Here is a 26,928-nt window from a genome sequence, read left to right as displayed (position 1 = left end):
TATGGAGGACAGAAGAGGGCATCAGATCCCTGGAACTGGAGCTACATAAAATTGTGAACCATCATGTGTTAAGACTCTACCTTGGCTCTTCTGGAAGAGCAACCAGTACTTTTAACCTGTCTTTTCAGTCCTTATTAATAGTATAAATATATTGTAAATAAGTATATACAATATATTATTAATTATGTAAGTATGTATATTATACAATACGGTTATATATGAAATAAAGATACATATATATGTATATCTTTATTTCTATATACAGGTTCTTTTCCTTACATCTACATGATAAATATGTTGTTTGAGTCTGTGTCTTTGATTTTTTTAACTCATTGTTTTAAAGATTATTTTTGTTTCATATATATATATATATGCTGTTTTGTCTACATGCATATATACATATGTATGTGTGGTGGTATGCATACATACACATGTGTTGCCATTGGAGGGCAGAAGAGGGCTTTGAATACCCTGGGACTAAAGTTACAGGTAGTTGTGAGCCATCTGATAGGGGTGCTGGGAACATAATCCAGGTCCACTGCTAGAGCAGGATATACTCTTAATCATTGAATCATCTCTCTAGCCTGCTTTTTGTTGTCGTTCTTCTTCCTAATGTTATTTAAAGAGCAAAAAACTTAAAGTTCAGTGAAATCTAATGTATTCGTATATATGTGTGTGCATATGTGTGCTTGCATGCATAGCTGTTCATGTGTGTGTGTGGAAGCACAGACAGTGTGGGAAACAGGAGAAGCCCCATAGGTGTTCTACAGGAGCCTCCACCTTGCTTTGGGTTTGTTTTTTCTGGCAGGGTTTCACTATGTAGCCCTGGCTAGCTGCAACCTTTCTATGTAGACCAGGCTGTCCTCAAACTCACAAGATGCACCTTTCTATGCCTCCTGAGTGCTGGGATTGAAGGCAGGGTCTGTCACTAGCCTCCAGCTCACCAATCAAGCTCGGCTGGCCAGCCTGTCTCCACCTCCTCAATCCATCAGCTACAGATGTGTGCCATGGTTACCACACCCAGCTTTAGCTCTGGTTTATACATGAGTTTTGGGGAATCGAACTCAGGTCCTCATGGTAAGCAGTTCACTAACTGAGCCATCACCCCTGTCCTCTGATGGTTTGTTTCATTGTTGTTTTTCCCTTTGCTTCAAGTCTTTCTCTTAGTTTTTTGGGTTTTTTTTCCTTTTTTTTTTTTTCTTTTTTTCGGAGCTGGGGATCGAACCCAGGGCCTTGCGCTTGCTAGGCAAGCGCTCTACCACTGAGCTAAATTCCCAACCCCTTTTCTCTTAGTCTTTGTAAGAGTCATCTGCTTGGTTCAAGATCCCAGACATTCTCTGGTGTTTTGTTCTAGAAGTTTTAGTGTTTGGAGCTTTGTGTTTATATCTCTGATTCGTTTCAAGTTATTTTTGTCCTTGATGAAGAAAGAGTGAAAAATTTCCCCCAACTGATTGTTCAGTTGACAGAACAGTATTTGGTGACAGCTTTTCCTTTCCCTATGAATTACCCTGACATGTTTGTCTAAAGTCAGGTGACCGCTTACGCACGCATCTGTTTCCTTTCCGTCTCACAGACTTGTTTGCATACCTTCCCTAGCCATTGCTGTAGGTTTGTCAAGAGAGCAGGTAGGGCAAATACTCTAAATGTTTTTAAAAGTTCCTGCTTTTTGTTTTTTAACTCCCATAGATTCTTTATGTTGCCGAATGAGTTTCAAAACTAGTTAGACAGCTTTTACCAAAGAGAGCCTGTTGGAGTTTGAGTAAGGATTTGTAGAGAATTACCATCTTAACAATATTGAGGTCTCCAGTCTATGAACATGACATTTATGCCTTATGTAGACTTTTCTTTAATTCTCTGAATAATGTCTTTGACCCCCTTTGTTAGAGTTAGCTTTAAGTTTTTGTGGGGGTCGGGCAAGCACAAGGCATCGTGCCAACTTCAGCCAGGTGTGGGAGTGAACTTCACGAAGCCAGGTCAGAGGGAAAAGACAGGCTTCCATCAAATGCAGTATTGACAATAATTTGTTCTGGCTTTAGGGTGTTCCTCTTCCTAGTCTCTGGGATTTTATCATGAACGGATATTAAACTTGGAGGAATTAAAATTGAGGGAATTTTTTTTTTTTTGGTTCTTTTTTTTTCGGAGCTGGGGACCGAACCCAGGGCCTTGCGCTTCCTAGGTAAGCGCTCTACCACTGAGCTAAATCCCCAACCCCAAAATTGAGGGAATTTAAGACAGGAGAATCAAGAGTTTAAGGTTAGTCTAGACCAAATAGGAAGACCTTGTCTCCAAAAACTCAGTAATAATTAGGGCAACTCCTTTTGAACTTTTATTTGTCATTTACCTGTGAGCAGTATATAAGGATTCTATTCATTCTGATTTATTTCTACTTTATGTAATAGTATTTTTCTGTAGGTAATAATCTTCGTTTTGTAGATTTTTTTAGTTTTTATGCAAACAGTAGTATCTTCAGATTTAAATGGTAGGGATTTTGTTGTTGCTCTTGCCGCTTTTGAGACAGTTTTAGTAGCACCCCATTCAGCTCATGTTTGGGTAATTCTAAGTTCTCTGTTCCTCTCAGCAGTGGGAACGTCCTACAGGATACACAGGGACTGCCTTATGCCCCCTCAGGGACTACTGTTGTCCTTGCTTCATGAAGTATGACATTAGCAAAGGTCTCTACTGGTGTGCGACTTAATTTATCCTAGTTTCTGGGTGATTTTTAAAGTCATGAATGGTTTAAATGGTTTTTTACATATAGTGAGTCAATCATGATTTTCTCATTAATTTAAAAATGATTAAAGCAAACACTGTTTTTTTGATTCCAGTTTTAATATTTCTTGCAATACTGGTATAGGGTGGGGTGGCCTCATATTGCCAGCTCTCACTCTTCTTTTGTCTGCACTCTTGACGAGGGACAGAAGCCCCCTAGACCTTTTCATTAATCTCTAGTGCTCGCTAAGAGTTTTCTCTCCTTTAACTCCTTGTTAGAATAGTTTGCTTTCCATCTCAGCTTATTTTGAATGGCTTTCAAGTGTCTGGCACTTTATCTGATACTTTTAACATCTGTGCTGGTTGCTCATGTGTTCATGCCTCTTTCCTAGAGCATGAGTCACATTCTCCAACTGTTCGTGAGTTGAGCAGTATTGCACGGCACCCTGGACAGTCTGAATGTAATCTGTAGACTTTGAGGATTTGCTTTGAAAAGCATTTGTATCTTAGCAGGCAGTCCACCTGGTTAAACGTCTGTGCTCCAGGCACCAATTCCAGCTTCACTGGTCAGCACTGGCAGCTCTGCATGGATGTGTGCAGGCTTGGCTTAGGGTTCAGCTCCAGGGTTCATGAGTTTGAACAGAATTTGTTTATCAGTTCTGGTTCCACAGGCATAGTCATAGGATAAGGAGAGAAAATTGCCTGTGTGTGCTTCTGTCAAACCTCGGCTTCTCCTTTAAATGGCATACCATTGATCACCCTGCAGAAACTATACTAGTCCTTTAAACGGCATACCATTGATCATTCTGCAGAAACTATACTAGTGTCTTCATGTATTGATTAGAAGATCAGTGTGGTAGGTGTTTATTCTTATTTAGAAGCCAACCTTTTTATATTGTATATAAAGATATATAAACTTTCACCTACGTATTCTACCTACACCTGGGTTCCAGGCCTAATAGTACTACTGAGTCAGTAAAATTAGTTGGATTAAATGTTTTCTAAGGAAGTATTTTCTCTTTCTTAGTGACTAGCTACGTGTAGAAGGAAGGAAAACCACCTATAAATGACATTTGGAAGTAATTTGGTAACTTCCACAGCTCTGAGACTTTTTCCAGATTGTTAGTTACTTCCAGTTGTGGGTGATGACCACAGATAAGATAAAATATGCTCTAAATCACTAATTCCTCGAATGTTTTGGTCTTAGAACCCTTTAATATGGTAAAAGTAGTGACAATCTCTAAGAACTTGTTTACACTATTAGTATTTATTATGTTAGAAATCAAGTCTGAGAATTTTTTTGTTTCTGTTTTTTGAGATGGGCTTTCTCTGTGTAGCCCTGGCTGTCCTGGAACTCAGTCTGAATACTAGACTGGCTTCAAACTTAGAGATCCACCTGCCTCTGCCTCCCAAGTGCTGGGATCAAAGGAATATGCCACCACCACCTGGCTCAAATCTGAGAAATTTTAAAAGTTATTTTCTGACTAATTTTAAAGTGCCAATAACAAATCTATAATGTTCATACAAAAGATTTTTATGAGAAGTCTATTTCTTTTAAAGAGAAGTTCTGTTTTGTTTTTGTGACTGTAACCTTGTCAAACTGCATTCTTGCTTAATACAAGTCCAGTGAGATGGCTCACTGGGTAAGCATCTGTCAGCAAGCCTGACAAGCTGAGGTTGACCCCTCAACCCATGTGCTGGAAGGAGAGAACCGACTCCAGAATTATCTTCTGACTTCCACACAAGCACTCTGCTGCGCGCGCGCACACACACACACACACACACACACACACACACACACACACACAGAGAACACACACACATACACACGCACAGAACACACACACACACAGAACACACACACACAGAACACACACACACACAGAGAACACACACACACACATACACACGCATACACACAGAGAACACACACATACACACGCACAGAACACACACACACGGTGCATGCATACTCACGTGCACTCACAGGTGGACACACAAATGCATATAACAATTTCTGCTAGGCCTCCAGCAGCACTCATCCTGTTTGGCAGTAAATCCCTGCAGTACCCAAGCAGACTCTCATGTGCTTTATAGACAGAGGGCCAAGACCGCAACAGGGGCCCAGCTGCTCAATGCGATTACACATGTTTGAAACTTTGATTATCCCAGGGCCATTTTTTAGGAACTTGTGTCTGAGGGTTTTAAGCTCCAATGTGATCTATGAGAAAATACTTGTTAGCTTATATTACTTATAGGATGTATTATTTATAGATCAATCTGTCATTGTAAAATGAGTGTTTAACATTACCCATGTTTTTTTAAAAGACGCATAAATAGAAATGTGTGCTTGCAGACATGCATGCCTGTGATTTCTGAGGGTTGTATAAAATCTAATTAAAAGTGATAGATATATCTGGGCAGATGTGTGACATTAACTGTACTTGGAATGAAGAGAGAACTAGAGCGCAGCAGCCCATAGAAGATACTTATGTTAAGATCTTTGATCAGCTCGCCTTTGAAGTGTGAGCAAGGAAACAGAGCCATGCCAATGGCAGGGTTTGTTTACTCCTCAAAAACGGGAGCCAACAATCCTGGTTCAAGCGAATGGGTCCATTTCTGTAAATGGGCCAGCTTCCTCACACGGACCATAACACAAACATGCTATGCTCAGCCTTCCTGGGTCAGCTTTGTATTTAGATAGACTCGTGAGTTTTGTGCTTTGAAATGAGAAAACATTCCCAGTTTGAGTGTGTACCCTGGAAGTTTCAAGTTACCCCATGAGCCAGGCTGTGGTTTCTGAATAATGCTCTCTGCCCAAAATATTTGTATGTTTTATGAAAAAAAATAAGTTAAAGCATTTGAATACCTATATCTTTTTGAAAAACCTTATTTTTGTAGTTTTGTTTTGTTTTTTTCCCTTCAGTGATGTTAAAGACCCAAAGGTTTCTATTCACACTAAAGAAAACCCTACTGGTTTTGGCTTGGTGGCTTGGCTCCTTTTTATTTATTTATTTTTTTAATTAAGCCACCTTATTGACCTTTCCCTCAATTTCTTAAATTATAAAGCATATAATGTAACATTTCTATTCTTAATGATTACAAAATACTTATGGATTCGTGTGTGGAGGGACGTGTGCCATGGTGTTTACATGGAGGCTGGACAAGTTTGTGGAGTCAGTTTCTCCTTCTGCCAAGTGAGTTCCCGGAATCAAACACAGGCCGTGAGGCTTAGCAGCAAGACGCTTACTCACTGGGCCAACTTACCAGCCTGTTTCAGGTATCTTTATAAATGTATAGTTCATTGGTGTCTTAGGTAGGGTTTGTATTGCTATGGTGAAACGCCATGACCAAACACAAGTTGGGGAGAAAAAAGGTTTATTGGACTTACACTGCTACATTGCTGTTCATCACCAAAGGAAGTCAGGACAGGAACCCAAGCAGGGCAGGAACCTGGAGGCAGGAGCTGATGCAGAGGCCATGGAGGGTGCTGCTTACTGGCTTGCTTCCCGTGGCATTCTCAGCATGCTTCTTAGAGATCACAGGGCCACCAGCCAGAGTTGGCACTATCTGCAATGGGGCTGTGCCCTTCCCCAATGATCACTAATTGAGAAAATGATTTATAGCTGGGTCTTATGGAGGCATTTTCTCAACTTAGGGTCCTTCCTGTCAGATAACTAACTTGTGCCACGTTGGCACACAGAACCAACCAGTACAATTAAGTACATTCATAATGTACAACCACCTTTAGCATCTGTGACCAAAGCTCTTTTTATTTTGGAAAGCTGAAATGTCATCGATGTTAAGTACTGACTCCCCCTCCCCTCCCCTTCACTCCCAGGCCCAGCCGCCATTCTGTCCAGATCCGCATGCATCCTCACTCCTCATCCTCCCCACACCCGATGGGTATTGAACCCAAGACCTTATCTATGAGGGCATATGCTCAGTTTTGACTATTCTAAGTCCCTCACATTAGACATAGAGGGCTGTTTGCAGCTTACTCACCCCAGGGCCCTCCTTTCTATTGTAGCATGCCCTGCATTTTGCTTTTCCATCTGTTTGTGATGAATAGTTGGTCACTTCCACATTTTAGAACCTCATTGACTCTTCCGTTTTTACAATGTTTTGACAAAACAAAATAAATACCTTGGTTGAAATCAGCTAAAACTATGTCATAAATTCCTCATAAATGTTTACATTGTTCAAAAATTCTATGTAGGAGCATTCTTTTTTTTTTTTTTTTTTTCGGAGCTGGGGACTGAACCCAGGTCCTTGCAGTTGCTAGGCAAGCGCTCTACCACTGAGCCAAATCCCCAACCCCAGGAGCATTCTTTTTAAGGGCATATTTCCTAGATTGTCCAGCTTAATGTAATGATGGTAGGAAACAAGGCTTTGTGCTGATTCCTTGGCTGTGTCTGTCATGGACTCTTGGACCATCTACCTCGAGTGATTGTTTCTGGGTGAGAGACGGCTGCCGGTGCTTTCAACATAGTCGCCCAGGATTGTTTCCTCTCCCCGTGCTTTAAAAGGGCTGTGCCATGATGCGCCTCACTCAATCCCTGGGTTTTCTTATTATTGTCTAAACACCAATCAAGGACTGACTTCTTCCTTTGTGAAATTTCCCCAAGCTCCTTCCATATTTTGTTAATTTTTAGTTTATTTTATAAATATATTTTGTGTTATAATTTTAATTAGCTATATGATACTTTTAGAAAGGACAAAAAGTCATCAGGTATAGCCAAATTACACTTTGATAAATATTTATACCATAGAAAATCATAAAAAACCATATTACTGATACCATGTGATAGAGACCAACAAAGATACTTCCTTATAGCGAGTGTGTGCTCACAGTGTCTCTGATTTATAAATAGAGGCATGTTCAGAGAAGATATTTGATAGAAAGGAATTTACCTCCTTTTGCTTGTGTGTGTGCTATACATACATATTTGTATGTGATTCTCATATGTGGGCTCACACCTCACATGTATGTGTGAATATTCACATACATCAGAGGCCCAAGGGTGGCATCAAGAGTCTCTTCATTGCACCTATATGCTAGTCTAACTAGCCAGCTTGCCCAGGGGATCCCCATCTCTGCTCCCCTTCTTTGCCTTCTGAGCAAGGCAGCCTACCTGATACTGCATGGGAACTGGAGAGCCAAACGCCAGTCTTTGCTGTAATTGCTTACACTGCTGTAGGTTGGTTTGTGTTTCTTTAGGCTCTTCTGTATCAGTTGTTCCATCACCCGTAAATGTCTTGCTAGTCCTCCTTCCCTGTCCACATAGCCTTCCATTTCTTTTCGTGTCTTATTGCCATGTTAAGAACTTCTGATCCATGTACGGCAAGTAGAAACCATAAAGGCAACTTCTCGTCTTGTTCTTGAATCTAGGGCAGTATGCCTAGCTTCTTACCATTAAGTATGATGTTAGGTGCCAGCTAAGCACGTTTTCACTTTCGTTTCTGAAACTTGTGGTCTTTATTATCATAAATAGGTAGTGTGTTTTGTGGTATGTCTTTATTGTATACAGTTATCATAGGTATATATTTATTGATATTATCAGATGCCTTTGTTGGTTTGAAACTTGGTAGATGTGCAATTATAGCTATGACTTTATATTCATAAATTTACCTATGATTTTATTTTTTAGAAAAAAGAAAGTGAATGTCTGCGATTAAAAATTTTGGTGCTTCGAAATGAACTGGAAAGACAGAAGAAAGCTCTGGGACGGGAGGTGGCCTTCCTGCATAAGCAACAAATGGCTCTACAAGACAAAGGTGAGTAGTGCAGCCAGACAGCCTCTCTCCATAGACATATGCTAGTGGTGTATTTTGTTTGGTTGTGTGTGTGTGTGTGTGTGTGTGTGTGTTGGGTTTGTTTGTTTGTTTGTTTGTTTGTTTGTTTTGAGACAGGGTTTCTTTGTGTAGCCCTTTTGTAGTCTTGGAACTCACTCAGTAGACTAGGCTAGCCTCAAACTCAGAGATCCGCCTGCCTCTGCTTCCTGAAGGCTGGGATTAAAGGTGAGCACTACCACACCCAGCTTGATTGTATTGGATTTTTGTTTTGTTTTAAATTTTTTAAGGTATTTTTGAAATATCTTGATGTTTATAGTATGCATAGTAATACAAGTCTATATATATATACACATACATACATATATATATATATATATATATATATATATATATATATAAATAAAACTCTACTTTTCACAAAGTGAACACACATGTGAGAAGAATTTCCATACTAAAGACTTACGACCCCGTGGCACCTTCTGGTGCTCCCCACCAGTCACCATGATTCCAACCACACTAACTAGATACCTTCAATCATGAGACCAGAGTTTGATTTTTACCTAATGATGCATTGTACATACACATTTTGCTAGCTTTTTCAACATGTTTGTTAGAGTCCTTTAATTATAATTGATTCTTAAAGCCAAAAAGAATTTTATCATGCAAATATGTATTTAGGTGCTTTCAATGTTACTAATCTCCATTGAAGCTATTACAATAGTCCTTTCACACATGATCTAGTACATGCTTTCTAATGGAGATTGCTATGCATTTCAGTTTGCTAGAAACCTAGCAGTAAACTGCAGGATTGTAGAGTGTGTACCTTCTTCAGCTGTAATGGATGCTGTTTCAAGGATTTCCAGAACATCTTCCACCTGCCTGGCCTCGCCTGTGCCCAGACCCTGTGTGCTGCACTTCGTCTTGGTGTGGTGCATGCAGTGTGCCCTGTAGTTCAGGTTCCATTCTGACCAGCATCGTCCTGTGCACTCAAAGTCAACCTGTTATTAAGCGTCAGTCGGGGGCTTTTACTTATTTATTAAATCTGTGTGCTGCAGTTTCTGGAGTTCGCTGTTGTTTACGGATGTGGGGACTTTGAGATGTGCATTAGGCACATGGTCTGCCCCTCCTGTGGGCTGCTGCTTTCATTCTTCTAGTTTACTCTTGAGGTTTTGGAGCCAGGTTTAGGAAACATTGCCTGTTTGAAGACCTTAAAGGTGCTGTTCTGTGTGTTCTTCAGAAATATTTACTGTTTCACTTTGCACATTTATATCACCAGTTCATCCGAAGAGAGGGTTGTGTGTCCCATGAGTTACAAGTGGCATCTGTTTTCCAGGGACTGAGCACGGCACCTACACTTTCATATGTGTCTGCTGCCAGGGCCTTGCTCAGGCCTGTGGAGGACCCTCTGCTCCTGGCCATCAATCTACTTTTCAGTTTCTGTTTTCCTTGTATCAGACTTTGTTTTGATGTCTGTTGAAATTCTTTAGTTTAATTGTTTTTCTTCCAAATCATCTTGGTTATTCTTGTTCTTTTTGCATTTTTGTATGAATTTTTAGACAAAACAGAAAGCCTTGCTAGTAGTTTAGTGGGACTTGATTGAATAGATCTGTCAGGATAGTTATGGGAAATAGAATCTTAAGGTTCTGTCTCCCACCCCAGGAAAACCCCACGTGCCATTGGGTCTTTACAAAACACTGTCGGGACTGTAAAGCTGGGTCTTTGCTTAGTTGAGTTTATTCCTTCCTATTTTCTGATGCTTTATGAGACTATTACAGTTCTGTTTACCATTTTCTACTTGATGATGGTATATAAATATACTGTTGGCCTTTTTTTTTTTAAGTGATACTGATTTTTTTATTATGTTCAAAAGAAAAATTTTGGTTGTAGAGATGGCTTAGTGGTTAAGAGCTCTGGCTGCTCTCGCAGAAGACCTGAGTTTGAGTCTCAGTGCCTGCATAGTGGTTTACAACCATCCATCATTCAGTTCCGGGGATCCACACCTGCTTCTGACCTCCACGGCACACATGTTATACACAGACATGCATGCAGGCAAAATACCCATACATATACAATAATAGAATGATTTTTAACAGCTCACTTTTAAGAGATTCATTAATTTAATACTTTAAAGCCCAAGAAATACTGCTAGGAAAAAACATTAATAGATATGCTAATTTGATACATACCCACAAACGAATGGTAGTAGAAAGTCTTCGGTTTTCATAATGTTTCTATAAGAGCGGAAAACTCTGTATGTACAGTGAACAATGCAGTTTATAATGCAAAACAGTTTTGGCTGAGCAGAAGCATTAGAAAGTTAGGATCTCATGTTGATCCTGTGGTAAATACAGTGAAGCACTAGACAGTGGGAAGAGAGTGTAGCTGGGTATAGATAACCAGGCTTATTTACTAATAAGTCTTGATACCCTTGTTCACCATGGTCATACTTGGTAGACAGACAAAACTTACCCACAAATCTGAGCCTGTTGAGGAGACAGTGTCTGGAATGTTTGTTTGATATTTGGCCTTGAATTTGCTGCTGACTCTTCTGATAACCCTAGGAATTACTTCTGCCTTCCCACTTAGTCTTTCAGTAGCATTGCCACGTGGAGCAGAGCCATAGGATTCATTCCTGTGAACAATTTGAAGAGCTGGGTGCCTGTTATATCTGCCAGTTTTTGAAGATAAAATGCATTGCAAGATGATTTATTGGAAAGAGACAAGAGTTTCTTTTTCTGCTGCTGGCTCACCAAGTGACACTCACTCCTCCGGCCTGATCAGCCCCACCCGTAGTTTCCCTCCTTGTGCTTCAAGGGCAGGTTCTCTGCTTATCTGCAGCAGCTTTCAACTGGGCCATGAGTGGATCCTTTCAGAATTGATGTTTATTAATGGTATATATTTATTTTTTTCTTTTCTTTTTTTTTCGGAGCTGGGGACCGAACCCAGGGCCTTGCACTTGCTAGGCAAGCGCTCTACCTCTGAGCTAAATTCCCAACCCCGTGTATATATTTATTCTGGGAAGATATTAGTAGTTTAACTTCTGATGTTTAATAAAAACAAAAACAAACAAACAAAAGCAGTCTCCCGTTAGGGTCTCAAGCCTCGGAACCTTGGCAGTGCTGCTTCTCTTGTTTGCAGGGCATCGTGTCCTCCTCGGCCTGTGCGTCCTTTCAAGATAGAACATACTATCAGAATCAATCTGCTAGAAACTTGGTCAGAAAGTCGTATGGAACCTGGTCCTAAGGAAATGTGATCAGTAAATTCTGGACCTTTTATGAGTAGATGTTGATAGATATTAATTTTATGGATCCCTGAGGCTTGGATTTAATGAAGACATCCCATGTATGAGTGAGTGTTCCAGAGTCTCTCACTCTCGCACATGGTCTATTGTAGGTCCTTGTGTTAATTCTCATCTGCTGCAGGAGCCGGCCTCTCGGATGAGGGCTGAGTGAGGCACTGGTCTACGGGCACAGCAGCATGTTGTCATAGGAGTCATTCAGGTGCTGTGGAGCTTTACCAGAATAATAGTAGTAGGTTTTCTCATAGGCCCATGACCTATCTAGCTCAGGTTCTTGCCACATTAGCAATGTCAGGTACGGGTTCCGTCTCACTGGAGCGGGTCTTAAATCCAATCACAAAGATACTGGTTACTCCCACAGCAGTGTGCTGTAGTGGCACCAGTATTGCTTGCTGGTAGGCCACAGGGTTTGCAGTGGGTGTTATTTATAACTTTTTACCTTTCTTCTCTATCAACAAGATATAACGCACTCCTAGTACTAGATGTGTTTAGTCTAGTTGGGGCATTGTCTCCCCCATTATAACTCCATTTAAATCACACACACACACACACACACACACACACACACACACACACACACACACACGGAAGCTTCTACAACAGTGGGCCTCCTGTGTTTTTTCAAAAGGCTCAGGCTCTGAGTCACTTCCTAAGTTCCTCATGGTAGACCCTAATTCATGTACAAGTGTTTCTGAATTTAAGGCGTATCTGGTTTCCACTTACTAAGCTGACGTTGCTGTTGTCTGTAGTGGACGTCTGACATGCAAGCAGTGTAAACTGATAATGAACCCTGGGCTGTGGACCAATAGCGAGGGAACTTTTCCCTATTTTTCTTTTTATTGCAGGACAAGAGAAATGACTATTCCCCAAAGAGTACTAATGTTTGGTAGCACTTTAGTTCACAGGAGACCTGGAGTAGAGGTCTTCCATTTTCTTTGTTTTCAGGTTGCTTTTAGAATACCCTCAGGCTGTGAGGTTCTGTTCTTTCCAAAGTGTAGGATTGGCAGGAAGGATGGAGATCTGTTTTTGTTGTTTTTGTTTTGTTTCTGAATCTTTGTTAAAATTTAATCCTGTGGTATACCTCCTTGGAGAAAAGACATCCCACCGACCTGCCCAAACAAAAGCTATCCGACCCCTGTGCATCTAGACTTCTCCAACCAGCTGTCCTCCTGTCCCACTTGGCTCCCTTAGTTATTTGTGTAAGCAGAAGTAAAACCAAGCATGTTTTATATGCAATTCTCATTAATTATAATAATTTCTTATCATTTTCTGAGAGATTAGAGAACTAGTGTTACCTATGTCTGTAATTTGTTCTTTTTATCTTCTGTGTAGTGGAAAATTTACTCTGGCTCTGGCCTACACTTCAGGTAAAAGACAGGCTGCAGTATGTTGGAGCGAGTGCTTCTGCTCGTAGTGTGCAAACTTCACAGGCATCCACCTGAAGCTGCACTTCTGAACACAGTGCTTCTCATAAAAAAACGACTTCTTACAATTTTACCCAGTGTATTTATCTGAAATAATGGTGGAACTGAAAACCTAATCTTAGGTATTTTGACTTTTTTTCTTGTGGTGTTGGGGATTGAGTCCAGCGCCTTGTGTGTGCTATGGCAAGCACTTTACCACAGAGTTTTATCCGTCCTTAGGCTGTGTTTTTAACATTTTATTGCCATGTTACAGAACCTGCTAGACAGGTTTCCTTTATACTTACTAATGTGTGTCTTCAAAATGGAATTTTGCAGCCCCCTACCCCCAGGGATTAATGTAACATTTTTCTTTTTAATTTTTTCCTAATGTAATATTATTGTGTTTGCATATTCATGTGTGACACGTGCACGTGTGAAGGTTAGGCGACAACTTTCAGGAGTCAGTTCTCTTGTTAGCTGCTGTGCAAGTCTCTCTGGTCTTTGCTGCACTTTGTCCTCCAGGCCATTCTGCCCAGTAAGCTTCTGGGCAGCTCTGTGTCTCCCCTCCCACCTCACTGTGGGAGTGATTGGATTGCAAGTGCCTGCTTCCTTATTCAGATTTATTTTGTGATTTTCTTTAATTAAGCTCAGGTCTTGGGAGTTGTGCAGCCAGTGCTTTTTCCAATGGAGCCATCTTGCTAGCTTCTAATTCCTGAATTAGAATCTTCTTACTGTAGGCTGTTGGCATTGTATGCAGCTTGCATGAGCAGTAGAAGCCAGGCAGCTTTTGCATGGAGAGTGGGCACAGTATAGGTCCTATGCAAAGTTAAGCTCTTACTTTCAAGATTATTAAGTTTTCTTATGACGATTTATTCTGGTAATGTCTTCTATGGATTGTAAGAAGGTGAAGTGTCATCCCAGTCTCCTTTTCGAGTTTAAGCCACAGATACAAAGAAATAAAACACCTGACAGAATTATATTTTGGTTTATTAGTTTTTCCATTGACTTTTCCACAAATTCAAGAGTTGTTGCTTAGCAAAAACACATTTACAATTGGATAGTTTAGTCTTGAAGGAAAAAAGATCATGAGGCATATACAGGATACAAGACAAGCATATGGCAGGTGGGTGCTGTGTGCGTGTGTGTGTGTGTGTGTGTGTGTGTGTGTGTGTGTGTGTGTACGCGCGCTCTTGTGCTCATGCACGCACATGCACTTATTCCATTAAGTCGTTGTGGGAAACTTAGGAAGAACTGGACACCACAGGACCTTATAGCCATACACAAGTGTAATGGCTGTAAGGCAGAGCTAGTTAGAGGGTGTTAGAGGAACATCTAAGGTATGCCTCTGAAAAGTCCGTTACCCTTTACCCAGATGCCAGGTAAAGGAGATGCCACTTAAGCCGAGTCTGTAAGAATATGTCAGAGTTAGCAGGAGATGGTGAGAACTGCTGTTGAGAGGAATCGGTTTCTAGAGAGGCTTGAGAGTACACTAGGGAGCTGCTAGCAGTGGTGGGGGGAGGAGGGGGAACCATGCTTTCAACTACAGATGATTTTCTTTTTGCATCACTGCCCATCTAAGAGGCCAGAGCTGCCAAGGAGCTTTTACTCAGAAAGTTAGCAGATATGCTAAAATGGCACACAAATTTCTCAAAGAAGAGACAGGCTCATATTGATAATATCAATACAGAGTGCAGGCTAGATATATGCTTTATAGAACAGATTTTTTGCCAGCCTTGTTGAAGGTAGAGAGTTGCCAGGGAAGAAGTTATATCAGTAAATAAGCAGTGCTTGATTAAAATCTAAGCACACTGGGGACGTTAAAGGAGCAGAGAGTACATAGATTGAAGGCATATTTGGGTAGTATTCCACTGTGATAACTTGTTGGGTTAAAGCAAAGAGGAACAGAGAAGAACCTGGGGACTTTTAACATTGGCTGAGACATAGCCTACATTGTCCAATCCTTGAGCAGCAAGCACTAGAGAAGCAGGGTGATATAGAACGAGCCAATAAAAAAGATTAAGATATCCAGCTTTGGGTAGTTATGTGTTGAGCAAGATAATAAATAAGAAACTTAACAAATGGCTAGAGAGATGACTCACCAGTTAGGAACACTCACTGCCTTTGTAGAGGGCCAGAGTTCATTCCCAGCACCCATGTGTCAGGTGGCTCACAACTGCCTGTAATTCTAGCTTCTGATACCCTCTTCTGGTATCCACAGGCACCACACAGACACATAAGTAAAATTAAATTTCTTTTTAGGAATAAAGCAGGTAATTGTTGTCATTAACTACTGGTGCTAGTACAAGCCATCACAGCAGAAGCTAAGTATGGGAGGCCACTGTTTACAAAGATGGCTGGGGAAAGTTTGCCTTAAGGAGCTCAGTCTTGAACCTAAGAAGATAGGCAAAACTGAAAGTGTGTACTTAAAGGGAGAGAGGCTTGGCATATAGAATTAAAAAGAAACCGCAGACCTGGAGCACTGTAATGTGTGAAGTGGGTGTCTTAGGGTTCCCATTTGTTGTGAAGAGACACCACAACCATGGCAACTCTCTTAAAGGAAATTTAACCAGGGCTAGCTTATACTTTCAGGGGTTCAGTCCATTATCATCATGGCAGGAAACATGGCAGTGTGCAGGCAGACCTGGTGCTAGAGAGGAGCTAGAGTTCTACAGCTTGATCCACAGGCAGCAGAAGGAGATTGTGAGCCACACTGGGCATAACGTAAGCATAGGAGACCTTGGAGCCCACCTCACGCTAATACACTTCCTACAACAAGGCCACATCTCCTAATAGTGCCACTTCTATGGCCAAGCATTGACACACATGAATCTCTGGGGCCAACCGCTGCAGTGGGGTTGAATGGAAAGGAGTTCAGAATAGACTTGGAAGTATTTCTATATTTGGTGAATAAGACAAAGCTAAGAAAATTACAGCATGGACAGTTTGTTTACACATTTGAAGGCCAGAATTCTATAATATCCTGTTAGGTGTTATTCTGATCCTGTGAGGTGGGGTCACTGTTCTACTTATTAGAGTTGGGAAAGGCTTAGGAACTATAGGGACTGGTCTTCTCTAGGAGTGAAAGCAAATTAGAGACTAAGGTAGAATTGGTAGGCAGGCGCCTCCTTGTGCTTATTTATAAGTAACATTTCAAGCCAGCTACATGGTTATGTTCACCCTCTTGGACCTCCATGGGGTTGTGCACAGAGTGCAAATGTTGGAGTAAAGTGATGCCATCCTTATTCTGTATGAACAAAGGAAGCTCAGAGAAGTTAAGACTTTGCTGGGTGGGTGGTGATATTTGTCTTCTAGAAGCTGGGACTGGCTGGCCTGCCTTGACTACTTAGAATGATGGTTCTTAAAACGCTTTAACCTCCCTTCTAGCCCACCACCCACCAGAGGTAGTGGGAAAGAAAGGATCCGGGGGAGTGGACCTGTTTAGAAATTGTTCTTTGGAGCAAGTCCCATCTGTGTTGTCAGGAAATCAGCAGCTCAGTTCTCAAGTCAGCAGCAGCAGCTCGATTCACTTCATAGATACACCAGCAGTCCAGCTCAGTAGAGCCAGGATAGTAAACATGAGTCAGCAGCAGTGGCTCTACCCAGCAGGGTCACCCAGGCTCAGCCGAATTAGCAACAGGAGGAATTAGAGCCAACAAGGACACCAGAAGTTCTTAGCTGTGCCTTTCTTAATGAAGGGAAGACCAATGAAGATGTGAGACCAAGAAACATTGCCCAGCTAGCTCTACAAGCAAGCCCCTCTCACAGTCCATTGGTCCTATTTATGTTCCCTCCAAATATGTCCTCCACATGAGTCTGCCTCAGCTGCCAAGCACTCTGTCAACTGGCCAGAGTCCTCAGAAGTAGCAAGAAGCCGCAGCACACAATCAGAAGAGTTTTGGTGCATTTCTTTCTAGGGAGCCCTAACACATGCAGCTCAACTACACAATGTAAGGCTAACCAATACATGTGTGTGGTTAGCAAAGAGTCCTTCATCACGTGTCCTTTCACATGTTTGCTTTAGGAAAACATTCTTTCACCTGTGTCTGCTTCAGTGAAACGTTCTTCACGAGTCTGCCTTAGCCTTTCATCTGTGTCCACGTCAAGACTACACTCCTTTACATGCTTGCCCCAGCAAAACACCATCCAACACAACTGAGTCTCCAAAGAACCTTAAGTTTCCACTTCAGACTACATATTGAGACCTTGTCTCAATAAAAAGAAGATGAAGTACAGACTTGGCTAGCCTTGGGTGTAGCTTAGGTAATATTTTAGCCTAGATACATATGGTAGACAGTCTAAATTCATTGGCCCCAAAGTCAAAGCTTTCGTTCTTTAGAACTAAAGTGAGTCCTGCCCTCAGCTGTCCACCTTTTGTATAGAAGCAGAAAGCCAATTGCTTCCTAACCCTGTAATAAGGAGACTTCCCAGTTCCTTAAAGAGGAAGTCATTCTCTTAGCGCTAAGTTCTGGGGGGGTGGAATTTAGTGTGCAGTTTCATATGTACAAGATAGTGAAATTTGCAATGAAATACAATCAATTATAGTTTTGCAAAATTGACAGCAAAAAAAAAAAAAAAACCACACATACAAAAAACTATCTACTAACCCATGAAAAGGACAACATCCTAATTCCTGGTGCAGAAAAGGCAGTTTGGTAAGGAGAGAGTTTTCACAGTTCAAGAATACTGGGCTTTGGTCATCTGGCATTGTATGTAAAACTCAGAATGATAATTTATTGGCTTTAACTGTAACTTTGACAGGATCTGGCCAATGGCTAGACTAAGACCAAATTCTCTGGGGAGAGAGAGCCTGAAGAAGCTGTATTTTGTTTTCTTGACGGACATTGTTCAGCTGTTAGATTCACAGGTGCCAACAGTGGCCTGTAGTTGTTAAATCTATACTGCCTGCCTGTGTTCCCACTGCACAGAGACTCGCCTCAGCAGGGCGGAACACTGGCGTTTGCCTATACAGGGGCAGAGTTCTGGAGCAAGTTGGGAGATGCAAATCCAGCATATATACATATATTTTTTGTTGTTTTCTCCCAAAGACCCACTGATAGTAGCGATATAGACATAAGGGATCAATCCATAGTGGGGGGCAAACAACTCTAAATGATACAGCATAGATAAGACTGAGTGGAGATATGCAGTAGAGAAAAAGCGCAGCCCAGGAAGAGGCGGGCAGGCTGCTTTCGGGCTCCTGGGAGACAGAACCCTCTGGGATTTTGACTTAGACGTTCCAAGTATAACCAGCTAAGAAAAAGCTGTTGCCTATCTGGATATGTTCTTATAGCTGTGCTGCCTGGTCTGGCCTCAGTGGGAGAGAATGCACAGAGACTCGATGTGCTGGGGTGGGGGGAGGGGAGATATCCAGGGAGGGCCTCCACCCTCTCAGACGAGGACTGTGGGAGGGGTAAGCAGGAGGGGGGTCAGTGAGAGGGATGTAAATAAATGAGATAGAGAGAGGGAGAGGGAGAGAGAAGCAGGAGTAGGGAGGTGGCCTGTGGCCTATCTATTCCTTCTGTTTGTTTGAATTAACTTTTGATAATGTTTGTTTTTACTGCTTTCTATACACAATCAATTCCTGACCTTGTTTGGTCCCATTTAAGTATTTGGCTATTTAGATGTGTAGAAGTATCTGGCATACTAAAAAGGTAGAGCCGAGAGGAACGGGACTGTGGACTTCTATAACTAACTCAGAGGAAGGACGGAAGATGGCTGTACGTAGGGTGGAAACACCCTGTGCTAGGTGGATACCCACGTAGCATGCTCTCTTCACCAGTTGTAGTGGTTTTAAAGTTCCTGTCTGTCCACACCCCACCCCACCCCGTCTGATACACTCTGAAGGAAAGCCTCACAGTCAGCAGTCCCTATTACTCACACTCAGCCAAGGAGTGAGGCAGTTATGTAAACAAACCAATGTGGCTTCAAACAAAACCACCAATTGTTCATACCAATCGGTTATTCTTGGGGTCGAAGGGATTTAAGGAAAAATACTTGAGGAAAAAAATTGTCATTTTAGTATTTGAGGCAAAAATACATGAACAAGACCACATAGAACAAATGGGATAGCCCCCCACACATACGCACAAGCTTTTTAAAAAATTGGTATGTTCTCATTTGACTTCCTGTATTGGCCTAGAACAGAAGAGGAAAATCTGATGTTTAACCCAATGAAAAGGAGACACCCTTTCCTCATACGTCAGAGAACTGAGATCTCAGGACAGCCAGGTGTGTTCAGAGAGAGGTAGGAAGCTATGCTGACCACCAGTGGGGGCACACAGAGAAGCTGGGGCCTCTGCAGAAGAGGGTGAAAGAGTTCAGCTAAGCCGTGGGCTAGCATGAAGCCATAGGAATTGTAAGGCAGGTCACTCTGGCTTGAAGCTTCTGGATGAGCTTCCTTTGGATAGTCACAGGCAGACTGAGGGCATGCAGGAAGTTGAAGGTGCAGGCCTCAAGAAGTGTGTGGCTGTTCTTGCAATAACAGCACACTCCTCCAGTACTAATAACAGGTATATAGACCTCAGAGCCAAACACCCTATAAAAGTCTAAGGAACAGGAAACAAGCCTAGGGGACAAAAACCCTTAGTGTTCCCGAAAGACAAGTGAGTGAGTACACAACAGAAGTTTAAAAGTGAAAATCACGTCTTTGAACACAGAGAGAACTGGTGAAAATAAAAGTCCTTCCATTTCGCTGTGGAACTCTGTCCTCTGGCATGATGTGGTCATTGCCCTGTGGAATCAGAACACCTGTGATTTCCCACCAGACATACATTCCTGCTTGGGAGGGCTTAAGCCTTCCTGAGGCAGCATCTGTGTCATAGGAGGCTCCGCCTCTTCCTAGGGATAAATCCTTTCATGGTTGTTGGAGGAGGGAGATGGTTTCCTTCATGGTGCAGGCACACACAAGTCACCTACGTTTTTGTGAGTAATCTGACTTACGCTCAGTAGCTTCACCAAACTAGCTTAGGTAGACTCCTTTATTTGGTCTGTCTTTGTTGTCCTGTGGTAAGTAGATGTTTGTTCATGTCTCTCCAGGAAAACATTTACATAATGATATTCAACTTGACAGTCGACTGTTAGTCTTGAACACAAATGAACACAGTGGCTTTTTGTTTTTTTTTAAATATACATGGATCAGTGATATAAACCAAGAAATTTTAAAATGTTATCTGTCACTAGAAAAACAAAAATATAAAATTATTACAAATCACATACAATATGCTCTCAGCAAAATTAAAATAAATTAAAAATTATTGACAAAGAAGATATCTGGAAATTTCCAAAAAGTTAGAAATTATACAATGTGTAAATTAGAAGCTACAGGTCACAAAAAAGAAATACCAAGGCAAATTGGGAAGTATTTTGAAATGAGTGAAGATATAACATGAAAGTTTAAAGGAACACATAAAATAACATAAAAGCTTAGAGGGAAATTTGATATGTACATTTAAAAGAAAAGTCTCCAGTCAGTAATCTAAATTTCTTTCTTAAACTAGAAGAAGAGAAAATTTAAGCATATTTTGAAGAAGAGGAAATGGTAAATGGCAAAGAGTTCAAAACAGAAAAAGAGTACAGTGTATCAGTCGAACCAAGAGACACTTATGATGAAGATTATTAAATGTCTAAGCTGGGGCTCTGCAGACAGAGGCAGGAGGGGCTCTGTGAGCTCAGTGCTCCACAGTGAAACCCTGTCTCAGTCATTTAATTGGTCAGTTCTCTTACTAGCTGGGAGCCAGAAGAACCAAGTACAAAGAGTGGTGCACCAGGATGGTGGGAAGCAGCACTGCAGGTCCTGTGGGCAGTGAAGCAAACCCATTCTGAGGAGGCAGGAGCGAGGATGAATAGAGTCTAGAGTCTACGTCTAGGCCACCTGATCGTCAGTGCTGGGTGCCAACCCAAATGTCATAAAATCATCAAGATGAACATTGGGGAGGAATATTTAGCTGCAGAAGATGAGTGGTATTCCTTAGTCTTCTACATGTTGGTGTTTATAGTTGAGAGGAAAAAGGTGCTCAGAGAAATCTTGGGTATAAACTGCTTAGGGCTAGGGGGTTGGGTCTGTAGCACAGCATTTGTGTAGCATGAAGTCCTTGGTTAAACTAAAAGACACACAGAGTGGTGGGATTTGCACTAAGGTCCAGACTGCATTGAGGCCAACTGAGTCTGCTCTCTGTTCTCCCCAGGGCGGGTGGGAGGGGCAGAGGAGCAGAGGGCAGCTCCTATTGTACCACAGTTCATGGAGCAACATCCTTTGAAAAACCACAAACCTGGGCTGGAGAGATGGCTCAGCGGTTAAGAGCACCCGACTGCTCTTTCAGAGGTCATGAGTTCAATTCCCAGCAACCACATGGTGGCTCACAACCATCTGTAAAGAGATCCGATGCCCTCTTCTGGTGTGTCTGAAGACAGCTACAGTGTACTTATATATAATAAATAAATAAATCTTTAAAAAAAAAAAAAAAAAAAAAAAGAAAAACCACAAACCTAGTACGTCGGGATCTTACATCGTTTCTCTGTGCCTGAGGACCTCTGCAGATGTAGTCAGGCCTGGACTGTCAAGAACACAAGCTCTCATTTTCTCAGAGTCGGAGGATGGAAAGGATTCTTTATCACAAAACTGAGGGTCATGCAGTTCACATAGTCACAAGATTCAGGCACACGAGCACAGATATTAGTCACTAGCTTACTAAAACAAACACTAAAAGGAAATTAAATGCTCTGTAATAGGATTCAAGTGTGTGAGCCTGTGAGATAAGACGTGTGATAGCAGTACACGCCGCATCTATGAAGCTGAGTTTTACACAGCCATAGCTTTAGACTGTCACCATGTAAACACACTTGTGACACAATGTGGAAAAATCCGAATGCACATTGCCTGTGCCCTGTGATTTTCACTAAAATATATACAAGCAAGATGAAAGTTCATAAAACTGGTTATATGAACTGTAGTATAGCCATCAGAGTGTAGGTAATTTTCCTTTTCTACATTTTACATTCTCAGTAATATTATGTAGAGTTTGTGGTTGAAAATAAGTTAACCAGTTTTTGAGGAGTGAAGTCTGAATTTTGAAGTCTCATAAAGGTTTCTTGGTCAGTGTCCAGAAGCCCGTGTGCAGAGTCTGAGTCCTGCTGTTTGCCTTCTGCCGGATGCTGGACCAATGACAGCTTCTTCCATTAGTCCACCTCAACCCTCTCTCCTGATGCGCCTTGCCTGCCGACTGTCTAGTGCTGTCACAGGCAGGAGGCTGAGCTGTGTGTGGAGATGCGGTTGAGCATCATGTCTGCAGTATTAATTACATCGGTCCGTGTCTTCCATCTCCCCCTGTAGGAAGTGCATTTGCCGCGGAGCACGCGAAGCTTCAGCTGCAGAAGGAATCGCTGAGGGAGCTGAGGAAGGAGTGCACCGCCAAAAGGTGACAGCGGCTACGGAGACTGTTAAGGTCCTGGTGGGAAGCTGGGAAGGCAGCGTTTTAAAAGGCTGCTGCTAATGTACAGCCCATATCTCGGCACCTACTCGGCTGGTATTTGTGAGTGCCCACTGTGTGCTCACACTATGCAAGGGCCTAGAAACATGAACACTCTTTCTCTCGCCCAGGCCATAGCACTGGGCCTGGGCCGATGTTTATGTCGTCCCCTCTCCCGCCTTTTCCATGCCTCCCTCCAGCTAGTTGGTCTGCTTTCTTCAGACTTCCGCTTCTTGACCTCATGTTTGATAACCTCGGAACACCTAGAGCATTGCTCTGAGCTCCATCTCTCCAGCTTTCCGGCCAACCCCCAATGCTGCTATCAGAGAGTTCCTCTTAGAATACCACTTGTTACCATATTTCCCTCTTCTTAATATGGTGATTCTTTGCTTAATTTTCAGATACCCTTCAACAAACTGGCATTATACAACTATAGTTTCTTAGATTTTCTGTCAGCATAAGATGATGGCAGTGGCCTCTCTCTCCCCGAACGTTAATTCCTGGTCACCTCTGTTCCTCCCCTACCTTCACTCCCTGCTGCATTTTCCAGTGAGGACTCAAGAATCATAGACCTAGGACAAAGCAGAGAGCATCTGCTCTTATTCTCCACCTTGCTGGCAAGGAAGCCAGGCTCCGCAGTCTCTGTCCAGCTCGCTGGCACAGCCACCAAGGGTCCAGTGCTCCTCCTGCTTGAGGAGCAACAAGTCTGTGTTCTCCATCACGCTGACTTGACAATGCTTTTGACTGCAGGTTGATTTTCCCACAAGCAGAAGTGTGTCTTGTGATTTAATTCAGTTCTGACTCGGCTGGATGCCTCCTGACAGTTCCTGCAGACTGACAGCGGTGTTAGATACCAGCCATAAACTCCAGGTGCTCACCCGGGTTTCCTGCTGGTCAGCTATGATGATTCCCACAAACTCCTCCCTCAGCTCAATTAATCAGCAATTTACTTGAGGGCCTCTCAGACTTGAGGAAACACTGATATTTACTGGTTGTGGCAAGGGTTGTCAAGGATATAGATACACTGCCAGATAGAGGTGGTTCTGTACCCTCGGTAGGCTTGCCATCTTCTAGGTACCTTCACAATACGACACTCATCCGGCCTTGCCCTCCAGAAGTGACACAGATTTCTCCAGTCCCTTGTAACCCCTTCATGGAAGGAGGTGTGGGGAGAGCTGAAAACCAATCCTCTACTCCTTAGGCAGGACAGTGGCCCACTCTGTCCTTGGGATGTCTGCTGCAACTCACCTCATTACCCTCATCACATAGGCATTATTGAGAATAACAGAAAATAACCCCATTATTCAGAAAATTCCAAAGGTGTAGGTGCTGTGTGATTAGAGACCGGAGCAGTCTAGCACATTTGCTAGTGTAATAGAGGCCCCTTCGCGGCAGCAGCCCTCAGCTTTCCTTTCTGCTCTCGCCTCTAGTTTCTTCTAAATCTCTTCTGTTTTTAAGCTGCTAAGACAGGCAGGAAACGTACTCTGATGTTTCACGTTGGCCATGTCCGTAAAGCTGCTCGGGAGATGAGCTTCCATCTTCCCAATGCCTTGGGATTTGCTTAGCTGTTCGTCTTATTTTGTTATTTTTCTGCTGTCACAGCACAGTGTTTCTTGAGACAGTTATAGTGTGTGGCTATGAAAGGAGACTTTTATTTTTCTTCCCCTCCCCCCTTTTGAAGGAAATGCCATATAAATCAAATCAGCCTCCCTGAGTCACCGGTTATTAAGTGTTTAGTGGGTATAGTGATAGCTCACTATGGTTGCTGGAATAACTAAGCAGACACTTGTAGTGCTCCTGGTATGTAGTGATAGGCACTCCTGGCATGGGTATTTGGTTATTATATTCTTTATAGTTCTTAGACAGTGCTGGGCATACACAGTAGCCCACAGTATAAAGTTAACTTAATTGCCAATGTTGGAAACAGGTCAGGACTCAGGATGACTATACTCTTGCCTCTGCCAATTACAGACCACTTAATCGTCTGCGGTGTGATTGGGTAGAAGTAAGTGTTAGAAAGCATGCAGCACAACTTTTCCATGAATGTACTTTTTTTTTTTCCTCCTTAGAGAACTCTTTCTGAAGACAAACGCTCAGCTGACCATCCGCTGCAGGCAGTTACTCTCGGAGCTGTCCTACATTTACCCTATTGATCTGGTGAGCTTTAAGTTCCTGAAAGGGGTGGGGGGTGGGAAAGATGATAACTCCAGAAATATTCTCAGTGAGAAAGTCATCACTGTGTGTGCTCCTTCTCTCGTGATTCAGGAGACCTTTAAGAGCTAGTATCTATCTCAAAAGTATATTAAGACTTAATAGGGCCGAGCTGGGAAGAGAGCTCCACCCTCAAAGTGCTCCCCATCCAAGTACAAAGACCCAAGTTCCATCCCTGAGACCCAAGTGAAAAGCTGGACATGATGACACTCTCTTGTCCCAGTTCTGGGAAAGTGGGGACAGGAGGATTCCTGAGACTCAGTGGCTAGCTAGTCCACCCAATTATTGAGCTTCAAATCCTTTGGAGATACCCTGTCTCAAAAACAAGATAGACAAGCCATATTGAGGAATGCCTCCCAGCGCGCACACACACACACACACACACACACACACACACTTAGTTGGTCTCAGGTCCCATAGTTTCATTATCTTATATATCAGCTTGATGGTGTGATTCTTATCATCAGAAACAATGCCAAATTATTTCTGGTTCCTTCTGAATCTTTTTATTCACCAGTTATCCACCATTTCTGATGTTTCCTCTGATGTACATGTGCTGCTTTAAAGCATAATTGCTCAATGACTTTGCCCAGTTATGTTCATTAAAGTATTCCTGAGGTAACTGTCAGGATATTACATTTTTATGCAGTTTCTTAAAATCAATATAAAAGGTGATAGTGAAGTAAATCTGAGTAAGGTTATTGTTAGAAAATCAAGTCTACTAAATTTGGTAGTTTCCTTGTTAATGGTTATCAATTTAGTAAACTGATTTTCAGGGAAAAAGCCAATAGAATTTCAATTTGCTCCTAAAATCTTATTAAATTGTATATGGGATGAATGTGAGGTAACCAGAATGTTTCTTTTTCTTTTTTTAAAGACAGATATTGGGGGTTGGGGATTTGGCTCAGTGGTAGAGCGCTTGCCTAGGAAGCGCAAGGTCCTGGGTTCGGTCCCCAGCCCTGGAAAAAAAAAAAAGAAAAAAAGACAGATATTGTGTAGCTCCAGCTTCTTCAAACATGTGATGCAGTTAGGAATGAATTTGAACTCCTAGTCCTGCCGCCATGCCCCAAGTGCTAGGATTATACACAACAGACTCTGCCATATCTGGCAAGAACATGTTTTATGATGTTACTTTCATATGCTCGTTTCTTTGGATAATGCATACATGGTTTCATACTATCAAAATGTCAAGAATAACAAAATCCAGGAAAGTAGTGTGCCAGTCGCCACTACTGCCAGATTATTTCTGGTTTCTTCTGAATCTTTTTATTCACCAGTTATTCACCATTTCTGATGTTTCCTCTGATGTACATGTGCTGCTTTAAAGCATAATTGCTCAATGACCTTGCCCAAGGTATCCTCACCAGCCTGGGCAGCCCCACTCTTCTGCATCTGAGATGCCCTCACTGACCTGTTGGAGTCTGGATTTGTCTTAGAGGCTTCTTTGCTTTTTAGTGCAATGAATTAATTTTGTTCTTTGGTTAAATTCACAGAATGAGCATAAGGATTATTTTGTATGTGGTGTCAAGTTGCCTAATTCCGAGGACTTCCAAGGTATTTTCTTTTTTTTTTTTAATTATAGTATATTACCCTTTGAGCCTCCTCCCCAGTCCAGGAGATTATTTTCATTATTAATAAACTGTCTTACTTCCCCCTGTATCCTAAATGCTGTTCACATGTGCCCTGATATCTCTTGTGGAGTGTTCACAAAGCCAGCTGTGCACCACAGAACTATAGGAAGAGGGTGTCATTAGTATCTGTCAGGATATGCTTCCATTTCCCTTCGAAGAACAATGCTGCGTGGTCAGAAACATTCATGTGGAGTTTATCTAATTGGCATATATAATATGTATGGGAATAGAGTTATCCTGACAATGGATACCTAGTACTTTGTCCAAAGGGGAATTTAGAATTTCTGTACATTTCCAGTTAGAAGTACATGTAGTAAATGTAACAAAACATTTAGCCTAATCTTGGGATAAGTAATTACTGAGCTTTGTATTTGTAATTAAAAAATAAAAAGAAATTAATGGACTTCAGACAGCAG

General features: G+C 42.0%; 1 protein-coding gene across 5 annotated transcripts in view; it reads left to right on the top strand.

The window, feature by feature from the left end:
- Uvrag (UV radiation resistance associated) overlaps positions 1-26,928 on the top strand; it is a 257,835-nt gene that overhangs the window by 128,965 nt on the left and 101,942 nt on the right. For all 5 annotated transcript variants that reach the window (XM_039113251.2, NM_001401542.1, XM_039113238.2 and 2 more), the window contains 4 exons: positions 8,361-8,487; positions 22,535-22,619; positions 24,740-24,827; positions 26,375-26,435. In XM_039113251.2, the coding sequence (XP_038969179.1) occupies positions 8,469-8,487; positions 22,535-22,619; positions 24,740-24,827; positions 26,375-26,435 (253 nt within the window). In that variant the 5' untranslated portion in view covers positions 8,361-8,468. The remainder of the gene's footprint in view (positions 1-8,360; positions 8,488-22,534; positions 22,620-24,739; positions 24,828-26,374; positions 26,436-26,928) is intronic.

This window comes from Rattus norvegicus, chromosome 1, assembly GCF_036323735.1.
Source record: "Rattus norvegicus strain BN/NHsdMcwi chromosome 1, GRCr8, whole genome shotgun sequence".
NCBI classification, from domain to species: Eukaryota; Metazoa; Chordata; class Mammalia; order Rodentia; family Muridae; genus Rattus; species Rattus norvegicus.
The sequence above is the reverse complement of the archived record's forward strand: the minus strand, read 5'-3'. Positions and strand labels throughout refer to the sequence as shown.